At 46.6% G+C, this 20,788-nt stretch overlaps 3 protein-coding genes across 3 annotated transcripts in view; 2 read left to right on the forward strand and 1 right to left on the reverse strand.

Annotated features, from left to right (window-relative positions):
• The first annotated feature begins 5,938 nt into the window (after positions 1–5,938).
• On the forward strand, positions 5,939–12,474 carry AMT (aminomethyltransferase). Its single transcript, XM_056859501.1, has 8 exons — positions 5,939–6,102; positions 7,426–7,506; positions 8,835–8,966; positions 9,183–9,261; positions 9,769–9,914; positions 10,203–10,383; positions 11,613–11,768; positions 12,278–12,474. The coding sequence occupies exons 1-8, from the start codon at positions 5,989–5,991 to the stop codon at positions 12,454–12,456; spliced, it is 1,068 nt and encodes a 355-aa protein (XP_056715479.1). The 5' UTR covers positions 5,939–5,988; the 3' UTR covers positions 12,457–12,474.
• A 1,263-nt stretch (positions 12,475–13,737) lies between these two features.
• TCTA (T cell leukemia translocation altered) lies at positions 13,738–17,623 on the reverse strand. The gene is made up of 3 exons (XM_056864260.1): positions 17,401–17,623; positions 14,234–14,288; positions 13,738–14,086 (listed from the first exon to the last, which is right to left on the reverse strand). Exons 1-3 carry the CDS (start codon positions 17,621–17,623, stop codon positions 14,044–14,046), a joined length of 321 nt encoding a protein of 106 aa, XP_056720238.1. The 3' UTR covers positions 13,738–14,043.
• A 1,959-nt stretch (positions 17,624–19,582) lies between these two features.
• Positions 19,583–20,788, forward strand: part of UBA7 (ubiquitin like modifier activating enzyme 7) — a 50,063-nt gene continuing 48,857 nt past the window's right edge. The window contains exon 1 of the mRNA XM_056857450.1: positions 19,583–19,638. Within this exon, the coding sequence (XP_056713428.1) occupies positions 19,583–19,638 (56 nt within the window). The remainder of the gene's footprint in view (positions 19,639–20,788) is intronic.

Below are 20,788 nucleotides of genomic sequence, written 5' to 3' on the forward strand. Positions count from 1 at the left end.
CTGAATGGCCTAAAGCTACATGGCTTCTATACTGTCTTCCTTGTGGTTGGGGTACTTCTAGCAGTACATGCATGATTGGTAGCCATTTGATAGAGAAGGCTGTAGAATGACATGAATTGTTGGTTTTGGATGTGAGGTGACATTTGATATCCATCGTTGGGAGCAACCTTGTAATGTTTCCTGTACCTCTAGATAACTTCCTTCTTATTTATTATGAACTACTTCTGTTATTTATAGTTGTAGAAGGGCCTGATGGTCTTTTATCTTATTGCACTGAACCAGGTTTGGTGTACCAAATCTTTCTCAATAGACATTTATCTAATTCAGATGGCTTCAGCACTGTGTATTGTGTTTATTGGGGGAGCAGGGGAAGAGGGACTAAGCCCTGTGCAAAACCGTACTGCCCGTGCCATTAGTGAAGCTTCATTTGGTTGACTTACAAAACCTTTCATGGGCCAAAGGGGAAGGCAGAGGTATGCTTTTCTGAGTGCTGCTTGTCCAGTGGGAATGGGGTCACAACTGCATTGTCAAGTTCTTGAGTCAGTGTACTAACGACATGCAAAGAAGGAGAAATTAAAGGGGAGGGAGTAGAGAAAGATCAAGATGAAGATGTTTGGAAGCAAATAGCCCATTATGGAGAACACTCACACAAGAAGGAAGAAGAGCATCAATACCTCTTCCAGTTACCCAGTCCACTTTGCTTCTGGTTCCTATTTCTTCTGTATGGAGCTGTATTTCTCCCCCCCCCCATACAGATGATATGTTGTAATATTCCACACAAAAATTTCCCCTTCATAATTCTAGATCCAAAGCCTTGCTTCTAGTGTTCCTCTCGTTGTTATCTCAGAGTTCCTGGCTACGTGAAGAGTAAATATTTCAAAGATCTCTAATTGGTTGTGGTATCCTCTGGGGATATTGATCAAATTAGCCATCCTCCCTGTAAAGTGCTCCCCTTGCTGTTGTCTTCCAAGCTGATGTTGCAATATATACTCCATTATTTACATATTGATTGGATGAAGTTTCTTCAGATGTAAGAGGTTCATTAGGATGGAATCTCTCCAGGTTTTGGAAATTAGTTTTTAAGTGGCAGCTTGAAACTGAATATGAAATTTAAGAAAGGTTTGTCTTCATGATATATGGAAATTGTCTCAGTGTTTATTATGTATACCAAAGTAATGATCAGGGCCATCTTCCTGCCAAGCACACTTTGAGTGCTTTCCTAGTCTCTAGTGATATGCCGCCCTGACCTGGATGGCCCAGGCTAGCCTGATCTCATCAGATGTCAGAAGCTAAGCAGGGTCAGCCCTGGTTAGTATTTGGAAGGGAGACCTCCAAGGAATACCAGGGTTGCTGTGCAGAGGAAGGCACTGGCAAACCACCTCTGTTGGTCTCTTGACATGAAACCCCCCAAAAAGGGGTCTCCATAAGTCGGCTGCAACTTGACGGCACTTTACACACACACAGTGATATGCCAGCCACTATACCATGCTGGCATTTTACCACAGAATTCTACAGCCCAGTTGTAGACTGAAATACATATGCCAAAGGGCTATAATTGGTCTCCCATCCAAGTACTAACCAGAGCTGACCCTACTTAGCTTCCAAGATTTGACAAGATCAGGCTAACCTAGGCCATCTAGGCCAGGGTTTGTAAAGATGTGCAGAATAAGAAACTAGGAGCCGTATGTAGGTTATCAAGAACTGCAAAGAACAAATTGAGGACCTTGTGGTTTGGAATTAAGAGCTTCTAACCCTGCAGGCATAAAGTTTCAACACAGCAATGCAGCATGAAAGTTTTATGTTCCCTTATTTGACTGGGATTTTCTAGGGTAAGAGGGGGAGCCTCTACCTCCCTTCTCCATACTTTAGCAACAGGGAAAGTAGGGATTAGCTGGTAGTACCACAAACTGGTTTCTATTTTGTTTCCAGGCTCCATTGAAAACGAACCTTTAACATTCTACACATCTGGGGACTGGTGTTCTTCCAGGGTTTATCTTTTACCTCTTGAACCCACCTAATAGTTAAGAACATCTCAGATCCTTCAGTGTGTATGGACAATGGAAACAAAGTGGGTTTCTATCAGATGGCCTTTTCTGTGGAAGTCCCTAGGCTCTGTATCTGGTCATCTTCATCCAGTTTCAACTCTTGTTAGCATCTGGCAAAGTCTTTCCTGTTCTCTTGTGTTTTTAATAGTCTTTAAGGTTCATCTGTCTGGTCTTGCCGCTATTTCAGTGCCTTTATTATCCTGCTGTTTGCTACAACCACCACTAGCAAACAGAAAATATAATCAACCGATAGAAAATAAAAATAAAACTACACAAATATGTGTATGATTTTACAGGTAAAGGTCCCCTGTGCAAGCACCAGGTCATTACTGACACATTGGGGTGACATCACATCCCAACGTTTCCAAGCAGACCGTGTTTTGGGGGTGGTTTGCCATTGCCTTCCCCAGTCGTCTTCCCTTTACCCCCAGCAAGCTGGGTACTCATTTTACCGACCTTGGAAGGATGGAAGGCTACTGATTTTATTTTCGGTTTGCTTTTTACTTTTCTGTTTTGCAAACTACTTTGAAGGATTTATGTAGCAAGATGGGATATAAATGATCCAGACAGTCAGGAACACCTACCCTGGCCTCTATCAAATGAATGATGTCACAGCTCAGTGGCAGAGCACATTCCTTGCATGAAGAAGTTCCCGAGTTCGGTCACTGGCATCTCTAGTTAAGAGAATCTCAGGAACGCTGACAAAGAGCTGCCATCTGCCAGTCACAATACTAAGCTAGGTGGACCAAGTGAAGGCAGCTTCACAGGTTCTTTGCACGACAACATATTCGAGCCTCACTATGAATGCCACGGATTAGCGGTATCTGAAGAAGTGACTCACGAAAGCTTATTTGTGTGTGTTAAGTGTCGTCAAGTCGCTTTCGACTCCTAGCGACCCTATGAATCAAAGTCCTCCAAAGTGTCCCCTCTTTGACAGCCTTGCTCAGATCTTGCCAATTGGGGGCTGGGGCTTCTTTTATTGAGACAATCCATCTCTGGTTGGGTCTTCCTCTTTTCCTGCTGCCCTCCACTTTTCCTGGCATGACGGTCTTTCCCAGTGACTCTTCTCCTGTGACCAAAACCCTGCCAGGAATGTTGTGAGCCTCTAAGGCTGCTCTTCGGAAGTGCGCGGGCGCCCCCTCCGGTCGGTGGCCGGGGCTGGGACTACAGCTCCCAGGCTCCTCCTGGGACTCGGACGCCGGGGGCAGCGTCCAGGTGGGCGGGGGGAGTCCCCGGCTGCCCCGCCCTGTCGTAGGGGCGCTCGGGGGCTGGGAGGATGCTGCGGGCTGGGGCTGCGGTGCGGCTCGCGTCGCCGCGGCTGGGGTTCGGCGAGCCTTCCGTGCGTGCGAAGCGGGACTACACTGCAGGGCAGGTGAGCAGGGGAACGCGCGCGCCCCTTGCGGGAGAGAGGGGTCATTCGCAGGGCTGCTGCTTGCTTCTGCGACAAAGAGGCAAGTTCGGCTGCCGCAATCCTAACGAGCGCTTGTCTGGGAGTAAGCACCGCTGCATAAAAGAAGATGCATTTATTTTTAGTAAACCTGCGTAGGGCTGCGCTGTTAAAGCGCGGCGTGAAAGGGTCAAGCCTTTGGGCTGGGGATCGGGGGGAGGAGGGGAATTTCGGCTGAGAAAGCTTCGAAGGGGGCATGCTTCCATATATTTGAAATGTGTTCTTGGTCAAGGCGGTGTTTGAGTTTGGGTGAACCAGGCAGGGTTTAGCTCTGGACCCTGTTTAGACAGTCCGGTTTGACGCTGGATCATTGAAAACGGGAAGGAACTCCTGGGCAGAGAGCTTTGCGTTCACACTGGCAAACTGCGACCAGGGGCCAGGTCTTCTCCATCTTCTCAGGAGCTGACCACTCCTTCGTGCTAGCTTCCCGAGATCTTGCTGAGAATGCTGACGTCCTTCGAAGTGGGAATTAGATATTTGACCAAGGAGTCTTGAACTGAGGATGGAAATGCTCCAAATCCCAAGAATCAAGCAGTCTCTCCCCTTTCTTGTAGCCTGTCCACAAGTTACAGTAAACACATGTACAATCTGTATGTAGTATACACTTGATTTTTCTTCAGACACGTGTTGAGTAATCCTCTTGTTACATTCGATGTATGTACAGCTGAGTGTGTGATTTAAACCTCATGTTTATCCAGGTACTGGTCCCTGGATTTATTTGAACACATCTTGGCTCTTTCTTATAAACAGGTATATACATGTAGGACTGTAACATGTTAATTGGGCTACAACAGGGAAAGCTGTTGTTCTCTTAGCCTTACAATATGGGAGAGAGTACCTGTTTACATCTGCCCAGGGGGTATGTTTTATTAAGAAACATTTTGCTCAATGGTGCAGAATCAGTAGCATGGCTGAACAAAGTACTTACAGGCTGCAATGGAAGAAATGTTAAGGGGTTGTGTAAATACAGAGAAGAAGCCTTCCACATATGGTCCCAACTAGGAAGGACTGCTGGTAGCCTGCAATAGAAACACTCAAACTGTCCCCATTAATCAGTAATTGGAAAATCATCATTTCCCACTGCTAACTATTGTCAGAGAATGTTGGGGATGAGAATAGAAATTTGTCCCCTCACACGACTGGTGATCTTTCTTGTGGCAATACAGATCTACACTGTCCATTCTTACAAATGCAAGCAACGTCTCTCCAGTGACTTTTTTTAAAAAAAACATGAATAGTGCTGCAGCAAGAAAGACTTTAAGCACAGGCAGTTCTCATAACCTACTACACTGAGGAAAATTGAAAACGGGATTTATCGGGAGATAATCACGACAAACTTTCAGCCATAAACATGTAGCCAAGATCTTGAGTGGCTGAGAAAGTGATACAGAGGAGACTTGTATGCCTGTGAAGGGTCCAAAGGGCAAGCGGTCTTTTCCCTCTTGACGTTGGGCTTGTGATAAAGCACTAAGCAAACAAAGCTCATTACAAAGGTCAGAGGCCCTCAGAAAGACAGGAGATACCCCTTGGCCCCAAAGTATTCTTTATAATGAAATATACCATGGTGTCTTCGGTATATTTCGTTAGGAAACATATGAAATGTTCAGATGTGGGCATCCTTCCACCCTTTTCAAATATTGTAATGCCAAGAGTTTAGAACTTATTCCAGATTCTTTTGGAGGATAGGGGTGGATGCATGGGTGAACACCTATGCAGCACCTTGTGGGATGAGATGGTAGGCTTCCGGCTTGTATCTCTTGAGGCTGCAAGTATACGGGTCATTTTTTTTAAAGCATGTTCCCCACGATTATAAAAAATCTTCCATGTATGGAGAAAGTTAGCATAGCCCTTTCCATCATTAGTACATTTACTGTAGGTCAAAGATGATACCTTGTCATCCAGAATGCTACCACCTCATTTTGCGTATTATAGTATAACATTTTAGTCATGTAGGTTGGTAGAGTGGAATCCTGATTGAAGCCTGTATGTCAAGTTCAAGCCTGAAAGCCATTCAGGCCAGAAAGGAGCATCAAGACACCTGTTGGCAGGCAGTCACAACTTGCATGTTGCTCTTTTTAGCCCAACAGAATCTTATGGGGCGACTTCTTTCTGACACCACTTGTTCCTCTTGATGACCTTTCTCAAGGGCTGATGAACTTTCTGAAGGACTGTGTGAACTCTGGATCAGCGAGAGGAAACTACTGAGGGTACTGCAGATATAGCAAAATCAGCATTGTAAGCCATTAGGAGGAATCCAGAAATACACAGAGAGGTCAGCATAGTTGGAAGTTGGAGTAGGGAGGAATTATTTTGTGCACGTTCCTGGGACAGGACTGAGATGGGTCAGGTTTGGGAGTGGCTGTGATGTAAGTGGGCAAGTTTGCCCGACTGTAATGATCATATGTGGGTGGCTGACCATTGGCACATTTCCTTCCACTGTAGGACAGTCTGAAGCAAACGCCTCTCTATGACTTTCACCGGAACCATGGTGGGAAGATGGTGGCCTTCGCAGGCTGGAGCCTACCTGTGCAGTACACCCACAGCCACTTGGAGTCCCACCTGCACACACGTCAGCAGTGCTCGCTCTTTGATGTGTCTCACATGCTGCAGGTGAGGTCTGAGGGAGCGGCTGGCCACAGAGGAAGGACCCCGCCTTACTGCTGCAACTTCTCTTGTTCTTCACCACCTGTCACAGGAAGTTTCATCCCCAATTACATTCCTAGTGGCCAATTTTATAACTGAAAAATGTTGGTCTTCCTGGGCCAATCTGATGGAGGCCGGATGCTCTTATACCTTAAGAAAAACCAAGGCTGCTTTGACATACAGGAGAAGAAGGTGGCCCTCTTCATTTCCACTAGAAGCAAGCGTGCCTTTTCTTTAACACTGAATATTGGAAAATGTGATACAATGTGCCGGGAAGCTAAGACCAATTGCAGCCCCGCAGGGCATGTTTACCACGTATTTTCAGCCATGAAAATGCCTTTCAAAATGTGGTTATCCTTAGGGTCCTGCTTCTCTCCCCATTCTCTCCCCCTGCCCCGCTACTAAATGGAGCAGTTTTTTTAATTAGTCTTGAACAAATACTTTGGGAGAATTATAGTGGCAGATCAATGTGAGAGGTCTGAGCTGATTTGCAAGGACTTACAGAGCTGAGGCAGTGATGGCGGATGCCAACTGAATGGGATTACTTAGCTCAGGGTCGCTAGCATAAGCTCTCTGGCGTGATCCATGTATGCAGAAACAGGCATTTAATCCAGGCAGCAGAGCAGTGCGGCATTGTGTCAGTAATTTGTAACAGTGTCTCTGTTTTTCATGGAAGCTCTTAGCAGGATAAAGAATTCTCTGACCTTTTAAGGTATTGCCAGACTCCTGTGGTTATATGCAGTTGGTGCTACTATTTAACTGGCTCAACAACTCTGGGGACTGCTTGAGATGCAGTACATTTTCCTATCACTAGGGTGTGCTGCATGAACTCCTTGGCCAATTAATGCAAGTCAGTTCATATTCGTATCATTAGCCAGTGTTGAAGATACCTTCCAGTCTGAGATATCTCTAGAATTTGGCTTGGATCTAGCCATAATTTCTGGTGATGCCATTCTTACCTGCTAACTTCTGCTCCCGCTCAAAATATCCTCCTCCCAATGCTGTTCCTGGAAGATGGGGACCCCCAGGAACAGCATGAGGGGGAGTCAGAGGAGAGTAGCAAGGAAAGGGAACAGGCAAAAATCACACACCCCTTCCATCAGCGGAAATCCTGCATGGGATCCAACCCTATATTTGGACTCTTTGCTGGTAATTCTGGTCGCATTGCATAGCTGCGCCAAAACATGCAGCCGCTGGCTGGGGCAGTGGTGCCATGCTCAGCTCTGGAGCCTCACCGTGTTCTGGGTACTACATAACATGCGGGCAATGTAAATTTATTGTCTTTCACAGACTAAAGTGTATGGCAGAGACCGGGTGAAGTTCCTGGAGAGCCTGGTAGTTGGGGACATTGAAGAGCTGAAGCCTGATCAGGTATGTTGGAGGCCTGCGAGTTCGACACAAATGTGGTTCAGTGGACAACACGCTGGGATTGGATTTGGGACTCTCAGGTTCACATTCCTGCTTGACTGGATGTTTTTTAGTCAGTTGGTTGTGGCCATGATGCTGGAAGCTGTGAGATGGAGGCCCCTGCCGTTCTCTTCCTTTAAGTGGCAGGAGCACAGGAGCCCAATTCAGACTGGGACTGTGGTGTGAGGTTTAAGCCTCCTCCCTCGTACCATTTTTCTGACCGGAAATAGCCACATGGACCTATTACTTGCCACATTGGGACATACAGACATGTACCTGTATCATGTTTGCCCCAACAGGGCAAACAGCAGCTCCATGCAGTCATTTCAGTTCAGGGAAACTGTGTGTGTGTGGGTGGCTTAAACCCACTTCCCTTTTGCCACAGGCCCAATCGAGACCCTGTACACCTGGCTCTTCAAAGAAAATGAAATACTGGGGGCTCTGTTCATGGAACTGCAAGTGCCGTGATTGGTCTGGCCTTTTGATTGACCACTCACAGGGTGGCTGAGAAGACAAAATTAGGCAATGATATATTGTAACCTTCCCTGAGCCCTTGAGACAGGGATGTGACAGGGAAACAAATGTAAATAAAAATAGTGCATGGATTTCTATGATCAAATACAGCATGCCTGAAGCATATTCCATTATTTTTTGCAAGCTGTAACCCGCCACTTTATCACTAAGTACTGGATAAGGGGTGGGGTGAGGGAAAGCAGTCTTGCTGTACTACAGTTTGTAGTACCTCTGTTTCCAGGATAGATGGTGCAGAGGTGTACTGCCCAGTATCCAAAAGCAAATTCTTAAAAGGATTGCAGAATAGCCTTGTGGTTCTTCATCTCTTTAAAAAAAAAACACAAATATTGCAAGAAATCTGTGTAGGTGTGGGGAGTTGATATCACAGCCCATGATTAATAGGTGCCTGCAATTTTTGCACATTTAAACTCCGCATAGTAATAATCAACATAAGCCAGGGCACCATCAGAGCAGCGAGGACAATGACCGCCTTTCTTGCCCCTGGTTCTGATCCTTTGTTATTGAATTTCTACCCAATCTTACAGCCAAACTTCTCAGTCTTGTCTTCTTTTGCCTGGTAACTTAAGGGACCAGAAGTACAGTGGCTCTTTTAGACTAACAACTGCCCATTACATCTATTTCAATATGAGCTTTACTCTCATTGTTAGTCTTTCAGATGCCAGGGGACTTCTGCTTTATTTTGCTACAACATGACTACCCCTTTGCAGTCAACTTAAGAGACTGGTTATTAGTCAGGCTGAGCCCAGCTCTATTTCCAGGGCACTCTGTCTCTGTTCACGAATGAAAAAGGAGGCATCATAGATGACTTGATTGTGACCAGCACTTCAGAGCAGCACCTCTATGTGGTCTCCAATGCAGGCTGCGTGGACAAGGATTTAGCCCTCATGCAGGTATGTTTTCAGCCGGATCACCCCGGGGAGGCAGCAACCCAAAAAACACGGATGACAGGTAGGTAGTTCTGTTATTCTTAGTGACCTGATGTATCCCTCCTGCAGCAGATGCTGAACCTGATTATAGGAATGATGGGATGGGATGGGATAGGATGGACAATGGGAGACTATCCCTAGTGCTTATGATCTAGCAGGCTTTTTTGTTTCTTCTCGTAGGACAAAGCAAAAGAAATGAAAGCCACTGGATGCGATGTGGATTTGGAGGTTTCCGAGAATGCTTTGCTCGCTCTGCAAGGTAAATCTCGCCTCTGCAACTGTCATGAGAACCACTAAACTGGAGAAATGCATATACCAGTAACAGGGCCAGGCCCTCACCTTGTAAAAGAACGCACCGAACTATTTCAGTGCCCCATTGCTCTGCATTTCCCAGGCCAAAGCAATGCTCCTGCTAGCTTCAAGTTGTTCATTTTGTTCTGTTGCATTTGCTGTGCTCCCGTCTAAAGCATCCTGTTGGTTTTGCTTTGTTAGGCTCACTTGGGTCCTGCAAGGTTAGTTCATGATCAGCTGAAGGGACACCAGTTAGCCATTTCTATGCTCCCCTCTACCCTTGACCTCTAATCAAGGCATGGCTAGGCTAAGAGAAGGAAGCATTGTGTTCATTATGTGGTTGAAACGTCCTCTATAGCTGAAATATACAATTCTTCCATCGCTCAATTGGGACTCGTCTTGGGAAAACCTACAGAACTTACAGATGCTTGCAGGTCTTTCAGCTTGTTATTCTGCTTCCTCCTTCCCCTACCAGGTCCTGCCATGGCCCGTGTGCTGCAGGCCGGGGTGTCAGACAGTCTGGCTAAGCTGCCCTTCATGAGCAGTGCGGTGATGGGTGTGTTTGGAGTGCAAGGCTGCAGGGTCACACGCTGTGGCTACACAGGCGAAGATGGCGTAGAGGTACCACGTGGTCAGCTCACCCAAGGGATAAAACTGGGACGGGGTAACGTGACAGCCATGTGGTCTGATGAAGTCAGATTGCAGGGTGGGAGGGTCCCTGAGAAGGGAGCAGTTATTTCCAGTCAGGGAGGACAGAAAGGACCAAACCAAGCTGGTTGGAGTCGAGGAGTCAGGCCAAGTGAATAACATCAGGCTGGTCAGGAGTGAGCAAGGTGAGTGAGCAACTGAAACAGGGAAGGGGAGGGTAAAAAGCCCACTGACCAAATAACAAATGTTTCCCCCACCCAGATCTCTGTCCCTGCAAGCCGAGCGGTGGAGCTGGCTGAGCTCCTGCTCAGAGATCCAGCTCTGTGGCTGGCAGGACTTGCTGCTCGAGATAGTTTACGCTTGGAGGCCGGGCTCTGTCTCTACGGGAATGACATTGAGGAGAGCACAACTCCTGTGGAGGCCAGTCTGACATGGACCCTGGGTAGGTGTTTGCTGCATCTCTGGATTTGTGTCCCCCCACCCCACCCACCCCAATTTTCCTGCCTAAATGCAGAACTTGATCAAGCTCCTCCTCTGGGCCACCCAAATCAACTATTGTATTTATGCAAAAGGAAGACAACTCTGAATGTAAGACTATCCCTCTAAAAAAAATGTCATTCACAAAAGGTGAATAACAGTAACTTAAATACAAATTTAGGGTGGCCCGCTATTTTTCCTTGATAGCCCATGTACCTAGTCTTCCTTTCAAGGAAGTAGGGTACGCTAAGGTCCAGGCTATGCTGGGCAAGGAATATACAGAAACAATATATTGGCAAGGAGAAGAAACCGTAAGAGTTCTTCAATAGCATTGATTAAAGGCCATATAACATGTGCGAAAAGGATCTTGGGGTCTTAGTAGACCAAACACTGAACATGAGTCAGCAGTGTGATGCGGTAGCTAAAAAGGCAAGTGCGATCTTGGGCTGTATCAACAGAAGTACAGTGTCCAGATCACACGAAGTGATGGTATCACTTTACTCTGCTCTGGTTAGACCTCATCTAGAGTATCGTGTTCAGTTTTGGGCACTGCAATTTAAGAAAGATGTAGACAAGCTGGAACGGGTCCAGAGGAGGGCAACAAAGATGGTGAGGGGTCTGGAGACCAAGTCCTATGAGGAAAGGTTGAAGGAGCTGGGTATGTTTAGCCTGAAGAGGAGAAGACTGAGGGGATATGATAACCATCTTCAAGTACTTGAAGGGCTGTCATATGGAGGATGGTGTTTTCTGTTGCTCCAGAAGTTCGGACCAGAATCAATGAGTTGAAATTAAATTAAAAGAGTTTCTGTCTAGACATTAGGAAGAATTTTCTAACAGTTAGAACAATTCCTTAGTGGAACAGGCTTCCTTGGGAGGTGGTAAGCTCTCTTTCCCTGGAGGTTTTTAAGCAGAGGCTAGATGGCCATCTGTCAGCAATGCTGATTCTATGACCTTAGACAGATCATGAGAGGGAGGGCACCTTGGCCATCTTCTGGGCATGAAGTATGTGTCACAGTGGGGAGGAGGTAGTTTGGAATTTCCTGCATTGTGCAGGGGGTTGGACTAGATGACCCTCATGGTCCCTTCCAACTCTGATTCTGTATTTGCCCTCTAGTGCAGGGTCATTTGGACCATGACAGTGGAATTCCTGATCTGAATACTAGCAGTAACATTTTCCTTTTGACTGGTTTCCAGGGAAACGCCGTCGTATTGCCATGGATTTTCCTGGTGCGCATATCATTTTGGCCCAAATCAAAGAAAAACCAAAGAGGAAACGTGTAGGACTGATTTCCACAGGGCCTCCTATCCGTCAACACATGCCAATCCTTGGTCCAGATGGCAAAATCATTGGTAGGTGGAACAGCAGTTCTGAATGCTTCCCCCCCCCCCCCCGGTTACTCTGGGCAAGTGCCTGAAAGTCTAGTGGCATCTTAGAGACTAACAAAATTCATTCCAGCTTGAATTAGCATGACTGGCCCAAGATCGCCCAATCAGCGTCACCACCCTAGCAGGGACTCAAACTTATGAAAGGTTTTGCTGGAATCAATTTTGTCTTTAAAGTGCCACGGGTATTCTTTTTTAAAAATTCATTGTTTAGAAGTAGCTCCTATTAGATGCCTAATGCAGCACAACCTAGCAGTTGTTATTGCAAATAACATTTGAAGAACTCTGCTGGATACCCAAGGACAGAAGCCAACTGCTTGATCATGCATACCCTCCATAGCTTATCAAATTATAGCTACAAGATCACTATTCGAGCAAAACTAGGGCCACCAAGGGTGGTGAATTCCCCTATTTGTAGAAACTGGGTAGAGGTTGCACGTCTCTCATTAACCACCTGCCTTTCCTTCCTGTACAAGGTGAGGTTACCAGTGGCTGTCCCTCACCCTGTCTGCAGAAGAACATTGCCATGGGCTACGTGGAGAGTGAACACAGCAAGCTGAACACAGCCCTCATGGTAGAAGTGAGGAAGAAGAGCTGTCCAGCTCTAGTGACCAAGATGCCTTTTGTACCCACCCACTACTACACAGTGAAATGAGCAGCTGCTGGCACAGACTCTATTTTGTACTCTGTCGATCTGTGAAAAAGCACAGAAACTATTGGCACTTCCTTTAGGAACGGTGGCTGCTAAAACCAATTAGTACTTAAAGAGGACCAGCTTGATCTGCTGAAGAAACTGCCTTAACAACTCAGATAGCATAGCCTAGTCCCAAGGGACTTGCTCCTTTAAACTAGTACTGATATAGCAATAACATGAATTGCTGCAGTCTCTGCACAGAGCCTGTCTAGTTCAGGACTTGTTTCTATACTTTAACCAAAAAATTAAAAAACATTCCTAACTTCTCTGCTGCCCTCTAGTTATTTGAGATGCAGTTATAGTTAACTGGCCCATGATCTGATATGTGCTCAGCTAGACTTTCTAGTAAAGGTGACAGCCTTGTTTATTGTTTATGTTCTTACAGTAGGAAGTAGTAAGCTCACTGGCTAATCCCCTCGATATATTTCAGCAACAGAGCTAGGTTTTCTTAATTATACAAGCATGTTTTGATCCCAGCTGGAACATTTTACCATGCTATTATTCCCTTCAGAACTCTTGGGCCTTTTCTAGAAACACTGGATCGGCGATTATAGAATTTGAAAAGAGGCTGCATTCTGGGCAATTCTTCAGCTTGAGTGAATCGCCCCATTTCTTTCCAGTCTAGAAATTCACAAGGTAGAACTTGAAAGTGCCAGTTTGGGCTGTGAAAAATGCAAATTGTCCACCAGGAAGTTTAAATAACTACATGTCTAAAAGTGTTCATGAAGTACCAACAGCATCAGTTAATGGAAAAAGAAACATGATTTGCTTTGTCCATTATATCTTTATAATCTGTACATTATACACAACCAACCAGGAAGCAGCATCTGGCAGAATGAAGACACATCAGCACCTCTAATACCACACAGCAGCAGAGCACACTCTACACTACTCCTCCAGGGCATGAGCACCAAGAACTATGCTTCAGAGCGGGAACATTTGTAGAAGCTGGTGAGCTCAAAGATCTCAGTGGGGACATACAGTGCTGCAAGGAACCAGGAAAGATTCCAAATTTCTTGGACTAGGCCACCACACTTTCCAAAGACTTATCATCTGATACTTGCAAGGATGGCTTAACCTATAAATTAAAATCTGGGACTCTCCCCACCATTGTTGTTCTTCTCATCCTTGAGAGTCACTTCCCTTTTGAGCTGAGGCTGCTTCAAGCCAAGAGGAATCCAAACAACTGCAGAAAGAAAAATGGGCCCAACCAACCCAAAGGGCTTAGCTTAACATTCAAGGCTGGTTTGCAAAATGATTAGCGCTATAGTAAAAGGAAGAATGCTAACAACTTAAAGGAGGGAAACTGCAGCTTCCCCAACCTGAGTAGGGCAACCCTGAGACTTCATGCTTGATAACAGGATAGACAGGAGCAGTCACAGGTGAGCAATCCTTACAGCACCAGTGTTGGCCAGCAGACAGGCCCCAGGGCAGGAGAAAGGGCAAGAATGGCTGCAATTTCCTCAGCACTGAAGGACCAAGGCCTCTGGCCCAGCAGGCATCCTCTATGCTCCTGGAGCAGCAAGTCTGGTTTTGTCAGCTCTGTCATTATTCCCGATGGGTTTTCATGGTCTCATTGCTTGAGCTCTCCCTGAGGAAAATCAAATACAACAAGTTAGTAAATCAAAGGCTATAGAGAAATGTCATCCCGCTTTCTCTGGCATTAGACATGCAAGTTGTTACTAACTCCATCATTATGGGGGGGGGGGGCTCCAATTCAGCAGCATAAGACACTCACCACATTGAGAAGTGGGAGGATCCATCAGGTGTTCCTCCATTCTGTCCTCCAGGACCTGCAAAGGAGAAAACAGGCAAACATTTTCTCTGAAACTGTTCCACTCCAGGAAGAACCACCAATGTTTCTGCCAATGGGCTGTGGATTAGGGAAAAATAACTTTCATTCTATTCAATATTACCAACAACTCACCAACTAGGGGAGGGCAATTGCCCCTGAATCTCTCTTTGCCCTTTAAATTACATTGATCAAAAGTAGCACAAAAGAAAAACTTGGCAGCTTTTAGCAAGTCAGATGAAGATATATTCCTAATGTTAGTTCTGCAGTAGCAACTTCTTTAGCATCTATTTTTTGCAGAGCTTCACCTACTCCCTGGGATAATGGATACAAGCTTATCCTTCTCACAGTCTCTTTGGCTATTCCAACCAAGGAGACAATACTTGTGCTGAGGTTGGAACATGAGGCAGCAAATAATGCCCCAAAGCTAGGAAATTATGGGAATAAACTAAGTATATGTGGACTCTTTGGAAAATATTTCATATAAACAAGATTTAGAAAGGCACCTGAGAGAGGATCTCAGTAATCTAAAAAACACTCCTAGGTACTCAGCTAAAACATTAGTCCCAGCAATAACAGGGTGATTTATCTGGGAAGTAATGTGGTTTGAAAGAAATAACATGAAGGTCATATATATTCTTGATCAGTTTTAGATCCAATAATCTTAGAAGCAGAAAAAGAAGACATACTGCTATGTAGCTGGGAAAAATGAGAGGTAGGGTATTTCCACACAAATTATTTTCAACTATTTTTATTCTTCAAGTAGTAAACTCTAATAACAATTAAAAATAACAATACAATGCTCAGAAACTCGCCCAGTTAAAATCAGATATAGCTGAATTGTGTACTTAAGGGTTTGTGAATTGTATATTAAGAGGGTTTGATACCAGAAGTATCAAAACCCTTTATGAGTTGGAAAAAAGACAAAATTTACAGGGCCTGAAATGAATCACATCGGGATCTTTGGTATATTGCAGGAAAGGGAAACAAGCCATTAAGAAATCAGATGGGACTACCCAGCTTAATTTGGTGGATAAGCTTCTCCATTGCTAAGAAATGCCTGACTTTGTCAGGACATTGGCTTTTCTAGACGAGGGCTTCTGCTTTCCAGTGTCTAGGTATCACTAGCATGGCTGCCATCAAGACATAATTGTAATTCTTTCTGAATGGCATTCGGTGCCCTGATATCAGTAACATTAAGCACATATCATGCCAGATGCTTAAAAACCTAGGCCTCAACAATCCTACTACTTTTAATCAAAGTAACCACCTACCAAATCAGCAAGTACAGAGCATTGCCTGGTTCCTGCAATGTGACACATTCTGTCGGGGTAAGATGCTAGTGGGCCAGAATTTTAAGGATGCTTTCGTGTCTAGTTAGGTCCATAGCAATCGATGGGCACTCGGGCATTAGAAAGATTCTTGGTTCATGCTCAAGTTAAACAGTTAGCCTTTCAAGGACTCTGTGTCCTCAGGCACCGTTCCAGCAAGGCTGAATGATATTTCCAATTCTCAGGCAACAACATCAGACGTCTCAGCTTTCAGGAAACTAGGTATCCAAAGGAAAAGTTCAGAAAGTACGGATTGCTTGATGTCTCGTTTAGATTCTGGTAACTCTTATGTGCAGTTCATGCACAAAACAACCTTAGCCAAGTAGTACAAAGAGAAGTGAGATAAGAGGGGCTCAGTGGTAGATCATGGACTTAGTTCAGCTTCACAAGGGTTCAGTCCCCAATATAATCAGTTAAAGGATCCCAAGTAAAAGGTATCATGAAAGCAGACTACGTGAAGGAGGCTTGGGCAAGCACCATGTTCCCAAAGCTAGTCTTATCTATCACCGTGCAACACACAAGGCTCTCTTTTCAATTTTCCCCCTTGCAAAAACTCATCAGGGCAGGTAGAGAGAAAACGTGTGGCTTGCTCAAGTCATCCCATAAGCTTCATGGTTGCAAGGGTATCTGAAACCCAGGTCTCGCCAGTCCACATAACTACCCCAACAGTACCCTCCTCTTCAGAGTTATTCCTGTCTAGATTGCACTGCAAGTTAGCGTTCTTTAAAGATGATTCACTCTCAGAAGCTGTTTACTCACAATGTCACTCTGAAAACAGCTGCCATCACAACACCTATCTAGCCCGGTACCCAACTACTGTGCAGTCATGGGCCAGGTAAGACTAGGAAGTGGGGAATTATTTTCTATTGTGTTGGCTGTTCAGCTCAACAAGAACGTTCACAAGGTCTGACAACAGAGAGTACAGCCCAAGGCAGCAACTAGTTTCATGAAAAGTACACTTTACAGAAGCAATGCCCCCATCCTCAAACCGAACTGCCACCAAAAGCCACAGGCCAACCTCAAGATGCAACCCTACTGGCCTTGTTGGCCAGTTACATTTGGCTTAGGACCCCAGCCTCCAGTTGCTGATCTCTAGCCGAAAATAGCTAAAGTTTGGAAGCAAGTAAATAAGCCTTCAATAAGGAGAGAGAAACTATGGACGTATATGAGGATGGCCAAATTAACAGAATTCCTACATGGAAAAGATATGGAAGAATTCAAAAAAACAAGGGCGAAGGCCGTCACATATTGGGATAAACTGGCAAAAATGGATTTTACTATTTTAGTTAATGAGTTATAGAAATAAGTTTAACTTTTTTTATTTTACTGTCAACAGTGTAATTTTAAACTGACACTTCTCCGGAAGTCCGGTGATGGGTCACTTTTTGGGTGGGTGAAAAAGATAGTATAATCAGAATTACAAGATTCATTCTAAGTAGATTATATAATTGATATCCTTTTGTATTTTTTTGTTGGTTCTTTTGTATTTTTATTATTACCACTGTATTGTTTTATTTTATGTGTTTATGTTATATAAATAATGTTATATAAATATATAAAATAACACGAAAATAGGCTCCAGATCCCGCTATACAACAGAGGCCAGGGGCGGAAGGCTTTGAGAGCCAGAGGCGAGCGAAAGGCAACGTCGAGGCCGGCCAGCGCGGGCCCCTCCGCGCCCCCCCCCCCGGAGAAGCCGCTGTGCAGGCCTTCACCCCGAGGCGCAGCGTCGCCAGAAGCAGCACGGGGGGGGGGGGGCGCTCCGCGGGGAGCGAGGCCTACCTTGCCGGTAGTAGAGGCCGGTGACCGTGTCCCCGTAAACCCGCCAGGCCACCTGGATGCCCAGCAGGCTCACGACCAGCCAGAGCACGAGCAGCTGGAAGAGGGCGGCCCGCAAGTCCTGCGCCTCCCAGTCGGACACGAACTCCTGCCCGAGCCAGGCCAGGGCCCGCAGCGCCCGCGACGGACCCTCCCACTCCCCGCCCGCCGCCGCCGCCGCCGCCATCCTCCCTGCTCGGCACCCGCGCGACGGGAACTCCGGCTGCGTCAACAAGGAGGCAGGCGGCGGGATGGCACGGCGCGTGCGCACGAGGGAAACCCAGGCCCCGCCCCCGCCGCCGGGTTCCTCGCCTCTCTCTGCTGCGCAGAAGAGCAACCGGAGCCCAGTGGCGCCTTAAGGACTCGCCGCCTTTCTGGCCGGGTGTGAGCTTTCGGGAGCCGCAGCGCCTGCCAGAAAGGCGGCGAGTCTTTAAGGCGCCACTGGACTCTTGATGCTCTTTTCTGCCGCTCGTGACAGGCTAACCCGGCTGCCCATCGTGATCTAGCTCCTCTCTGCCGGTTGCTTGTTATTTAAATAGCCCGCCACTCGACCATCAGTTCCCGGTAGTAGAAAAGGGCAAGAGTCCAGGAGCACCTAACAACAAAAATATTTTCTGGCAGGGTAGGAGCTTTCGGGAGCCACAGCTCACTTCTTCCGAACTGACCTGGGCGAACTGTTCTGAAGAAGTGAGCTGTGGCTCACGAAAGCTCACACCCTGCCAGAAAATATTTTTGTGAGTCTTTCAGGTGCTCCTGGACTCTTGCCCTTTTCTACTACTGCAGACAGACTAACACGGCCACCCACTGGGAATAAGTTCCCGGGGCAGTGAATTCCCTACGCGGCCTCCAGGGTGTCCACCCCGAAGTAATGCCCGTTGCGCTCACTGCTGGGTGAGCGTGGGCCGGGTCGCGCTGCTTGCCGCCAGATCCTCCCGTCGACGCGAACGCGGTGGAAATGTTCACAGTCGTCGTCGTCCAAAGAGAGGGGTGGATCCTGTAGCCTTTCCCACGATGGAGACACGCATGCACCCCCCGCCCCCGCAGTAAGCTCCTAGGGTGGGCAAGCGGCTCGCTCAAGAGGGGTTGCTTTTACACAGAGTTGCCGAAAAGGAGTGGCGAGTCCTCCCCTTTCCCGGAAAGTTCGCCCTCACTTTCACTTTCGTTCACTAGGGAAAGACAAGCCAGGCGTTTTCTAAGGTCGGAGCGGATCCCTAGCGCTGCAGGTGTTCTTAGCATCGGAGGTACATCTCGGGTTTTGGAGGCAGCTCTCAGTTTAGGTACGATTTGACATTTCCCCCAGCAGGAAAGAGTCGCGAAACTGACACACCTGCCCTCAGGCAGACCTTGTGGCTGGCGTCCTGTGGTGCTGTGTTTCCTGTGGGCACTGTGCCTCTTTGGGGCGTTTATGCCCTTCCACATATAGGATGCAGATACCAGTGCAGGGCCCTGCCCCTGCTTGGCTGGGCACCCATCTGTTGGCTTTCTTAGGGTTACCTCTTTGTTGTTTAGTCAGGTGAGCGCTAAGCTAATGTGTGGATTGCTGGAAATAGTAATGGGTCCATTCATTGCTCAGATAGAACTGAATTGCACATGCGTGCACCAAAGACCCCAGGTGGCTCGTCTCTGTAAGTCATCCTTTTCGATATGAGATTCCCATCAACATCCAAAACACAGGGCATAATGCCACTTTCTCATTCTAATACACTGGTCTAGTTGGGCCACAAACCTAAGGTGGTTTACGTCTGTTGTACTGCTGCCACTGACACCTGTCTTTTAAAGCAATGGTTTTTTAGAAAGAGAGAGAAACAGAAAGATAGGCATACTCAGACAAAAAAATAATAATGAAAAGTGGGTCCTATAAGTTGGTTGGGATTAAAGCAGCAGCCTACCACATGGAGGTAATACGTAATGTAAATTTTGGGAACTTCCGCACTACCCACAGGGTGTACTTGAAAAAGGACAAGAGATAACTTGATATATTTCCGAATAGAGTATGAGATAAAGTCAGAGTCTATCAGTTAGCCTTTGCTTTGGCAGCCTTGGAGCTTAAATGGAGGTTGGCTTCCTAAATCCTTAGCAGAGAGAGGGAAAAGAGTTTACATAAAGGAATTGACTCATCCCTTTCTGTCTGATGGGCAGGAGCAAAATGAGTGCCTCAGAGAACCTTCCAGAGATCGACGAAGGACGGTACTCGCGACAACTGTGAGTTTTGTTTTTGATAACTATTACGCAGGCAGGAGGTATGCTAGCTGAACAAATAGGGGACGTTAACTAGCTGGACTAATAGGGCAGTGGTTCTAGGGGCCAGGGCAGAAGGCTTCACAACAAGCAGATATATTAATTTATTTTGGAGGAAGGCTGGGAGAAGGGCAGCCCTGTCTTAAGACCCTGACCCTGGTGGTGTGCACGCAGTGAGGGGGTGCTGCTAGTCGGTATCATACGACCATTCCCTCTAGGGAACATCTGACACAAACACCCTTTGGCAAGGCTCTGACTGCATCGTGAGCACACTGGAGTGCATGGTAACCCCGACAACATCCACTAATCTCAGCAGTGTTCTGCCGGTGCTCCAATAAGTGGCAGTCTTGGATGCAGCCAACTGCCACCCACTGATGCGGCCACAGCCCCTTGATATCACACGGCAGGGACCCACAGGGAAGGGATGTGGCTCAGTGGGAAATATCTACTTTGCATGCAGAAGATACCAGTTCAACCCTCAGCATCTCCAGTTAAAAGACCAGGTGGTAGGTGACATGAAAGACCTCTGCCTGACACCCTGGAGAGGCACTGACTTTCATAGATCAGTGGTCTGATTCAGTGCAAGGGAGCTTCATATGTTCACAATCAGAGTTTTATAAGGCGGGGGAGAAGAGCAGCTAGCCCCTTTACCCTATAGAGGCGGGTGGCACAAGTGGTAGAAGCCTAGGTTAATATATTGCAGTGAGCTCCGCAGAGAAGAGTTTGAGTCCCTGCGTGCAGTCAAATTCCCTTATGCCAAACAGACATGAAGGGGAGTTCAGTGGTCACCAGTTGGCCTGGAGAAAAATGTGGTCGAATTAACAAAGGCTTAGTATATGGAAATGGACAGTTGAAGCTTTTCAATACACGGAGGTAAATAATTTCACCCGGTAAATAATATCCCATTAAGCCTCTGTTAAAGGAGCAGGATATTTTTCTGGCAACGCTGCAATCCAGCAGCAGCATTGCTACTTTCCCATAGCTTGTCAAAGGCAGCCATTACAGACTGCCTAAGACTGCTGCTGCCAAGGGTTCAGATCCAAGTCAATGTAGGTCACGGACGCGCCAGGCAAGGGAAACACTGTGCCCGTCATGGCCCAGAAATAGGCCCATA

Source organism: Euleptes europaea, chromosome 1, assembly GCF_029931775.1.
Source record: "Euleptes europaea isolate rEulEur1 chromosome 1, rEulEur1.hap1, whole genome shotgun sequence".
NCBI classification, from domain to species: domain Eukaryota; kingdom Metazoa; phylum Chordata; class Lepidosauria; order Squamata; family Sphaerodactylidae; genus Euleptes; species Euleptes europaea.

What these genes read in the sequence shown, in the direction of transcription:
- AMT (XM_056859501.1), top strand. Translation starts at nt 5,989, where the DNA reads ATGGTGGCCTTCGCAGGCTGGAGCCTACCTGTGCAGTACACCCACAGC. An exon ending in ATGTGTCTCACATGCTGCAG is followed by an intron (nt 6,103 to 7,425) that starts GTGAGGTCTGAG and finishes TGTCTTTCACAG; the next exon opens with ACTAAAGTGTATGGCAGAGA. An exon ending in AAGAGCTGAAGCCTGATCAG is followed by an intron (nt 7,507 to 8,834) that starts GTATGTTGGAGG and finishes CTCTATTTCCAG; the next exon opens with GGCACTCTGTCTCTGTTCAC.
- TCTA (XM_056864260.1), bottom strand. Translation starts at nt 17,623, where the DNA reads ATGGCGGCGGCGGCGGCGGCGGGCGGGGAGTGGGAGGGTCCGTCGCGG. An exon ending in CGGCCTCTACTACCGGCAAG is followed by an intron (nt 14,289 to 17,400) that starts GTAGGCCTCGCT and finishes TCTCCTTTGCAG; the next exon opens with GTCCTGGAGGACAGAATGGA. An exon ending in TCCTCCCACTTCTCAATGTG is followed by an intron (nt 14,087 to 14,233) that starts GTGAGTGTCTTA and finishes GATTTTCCTCAG; the next exon opens with GGAGAGCTCAAGCAATGAGA.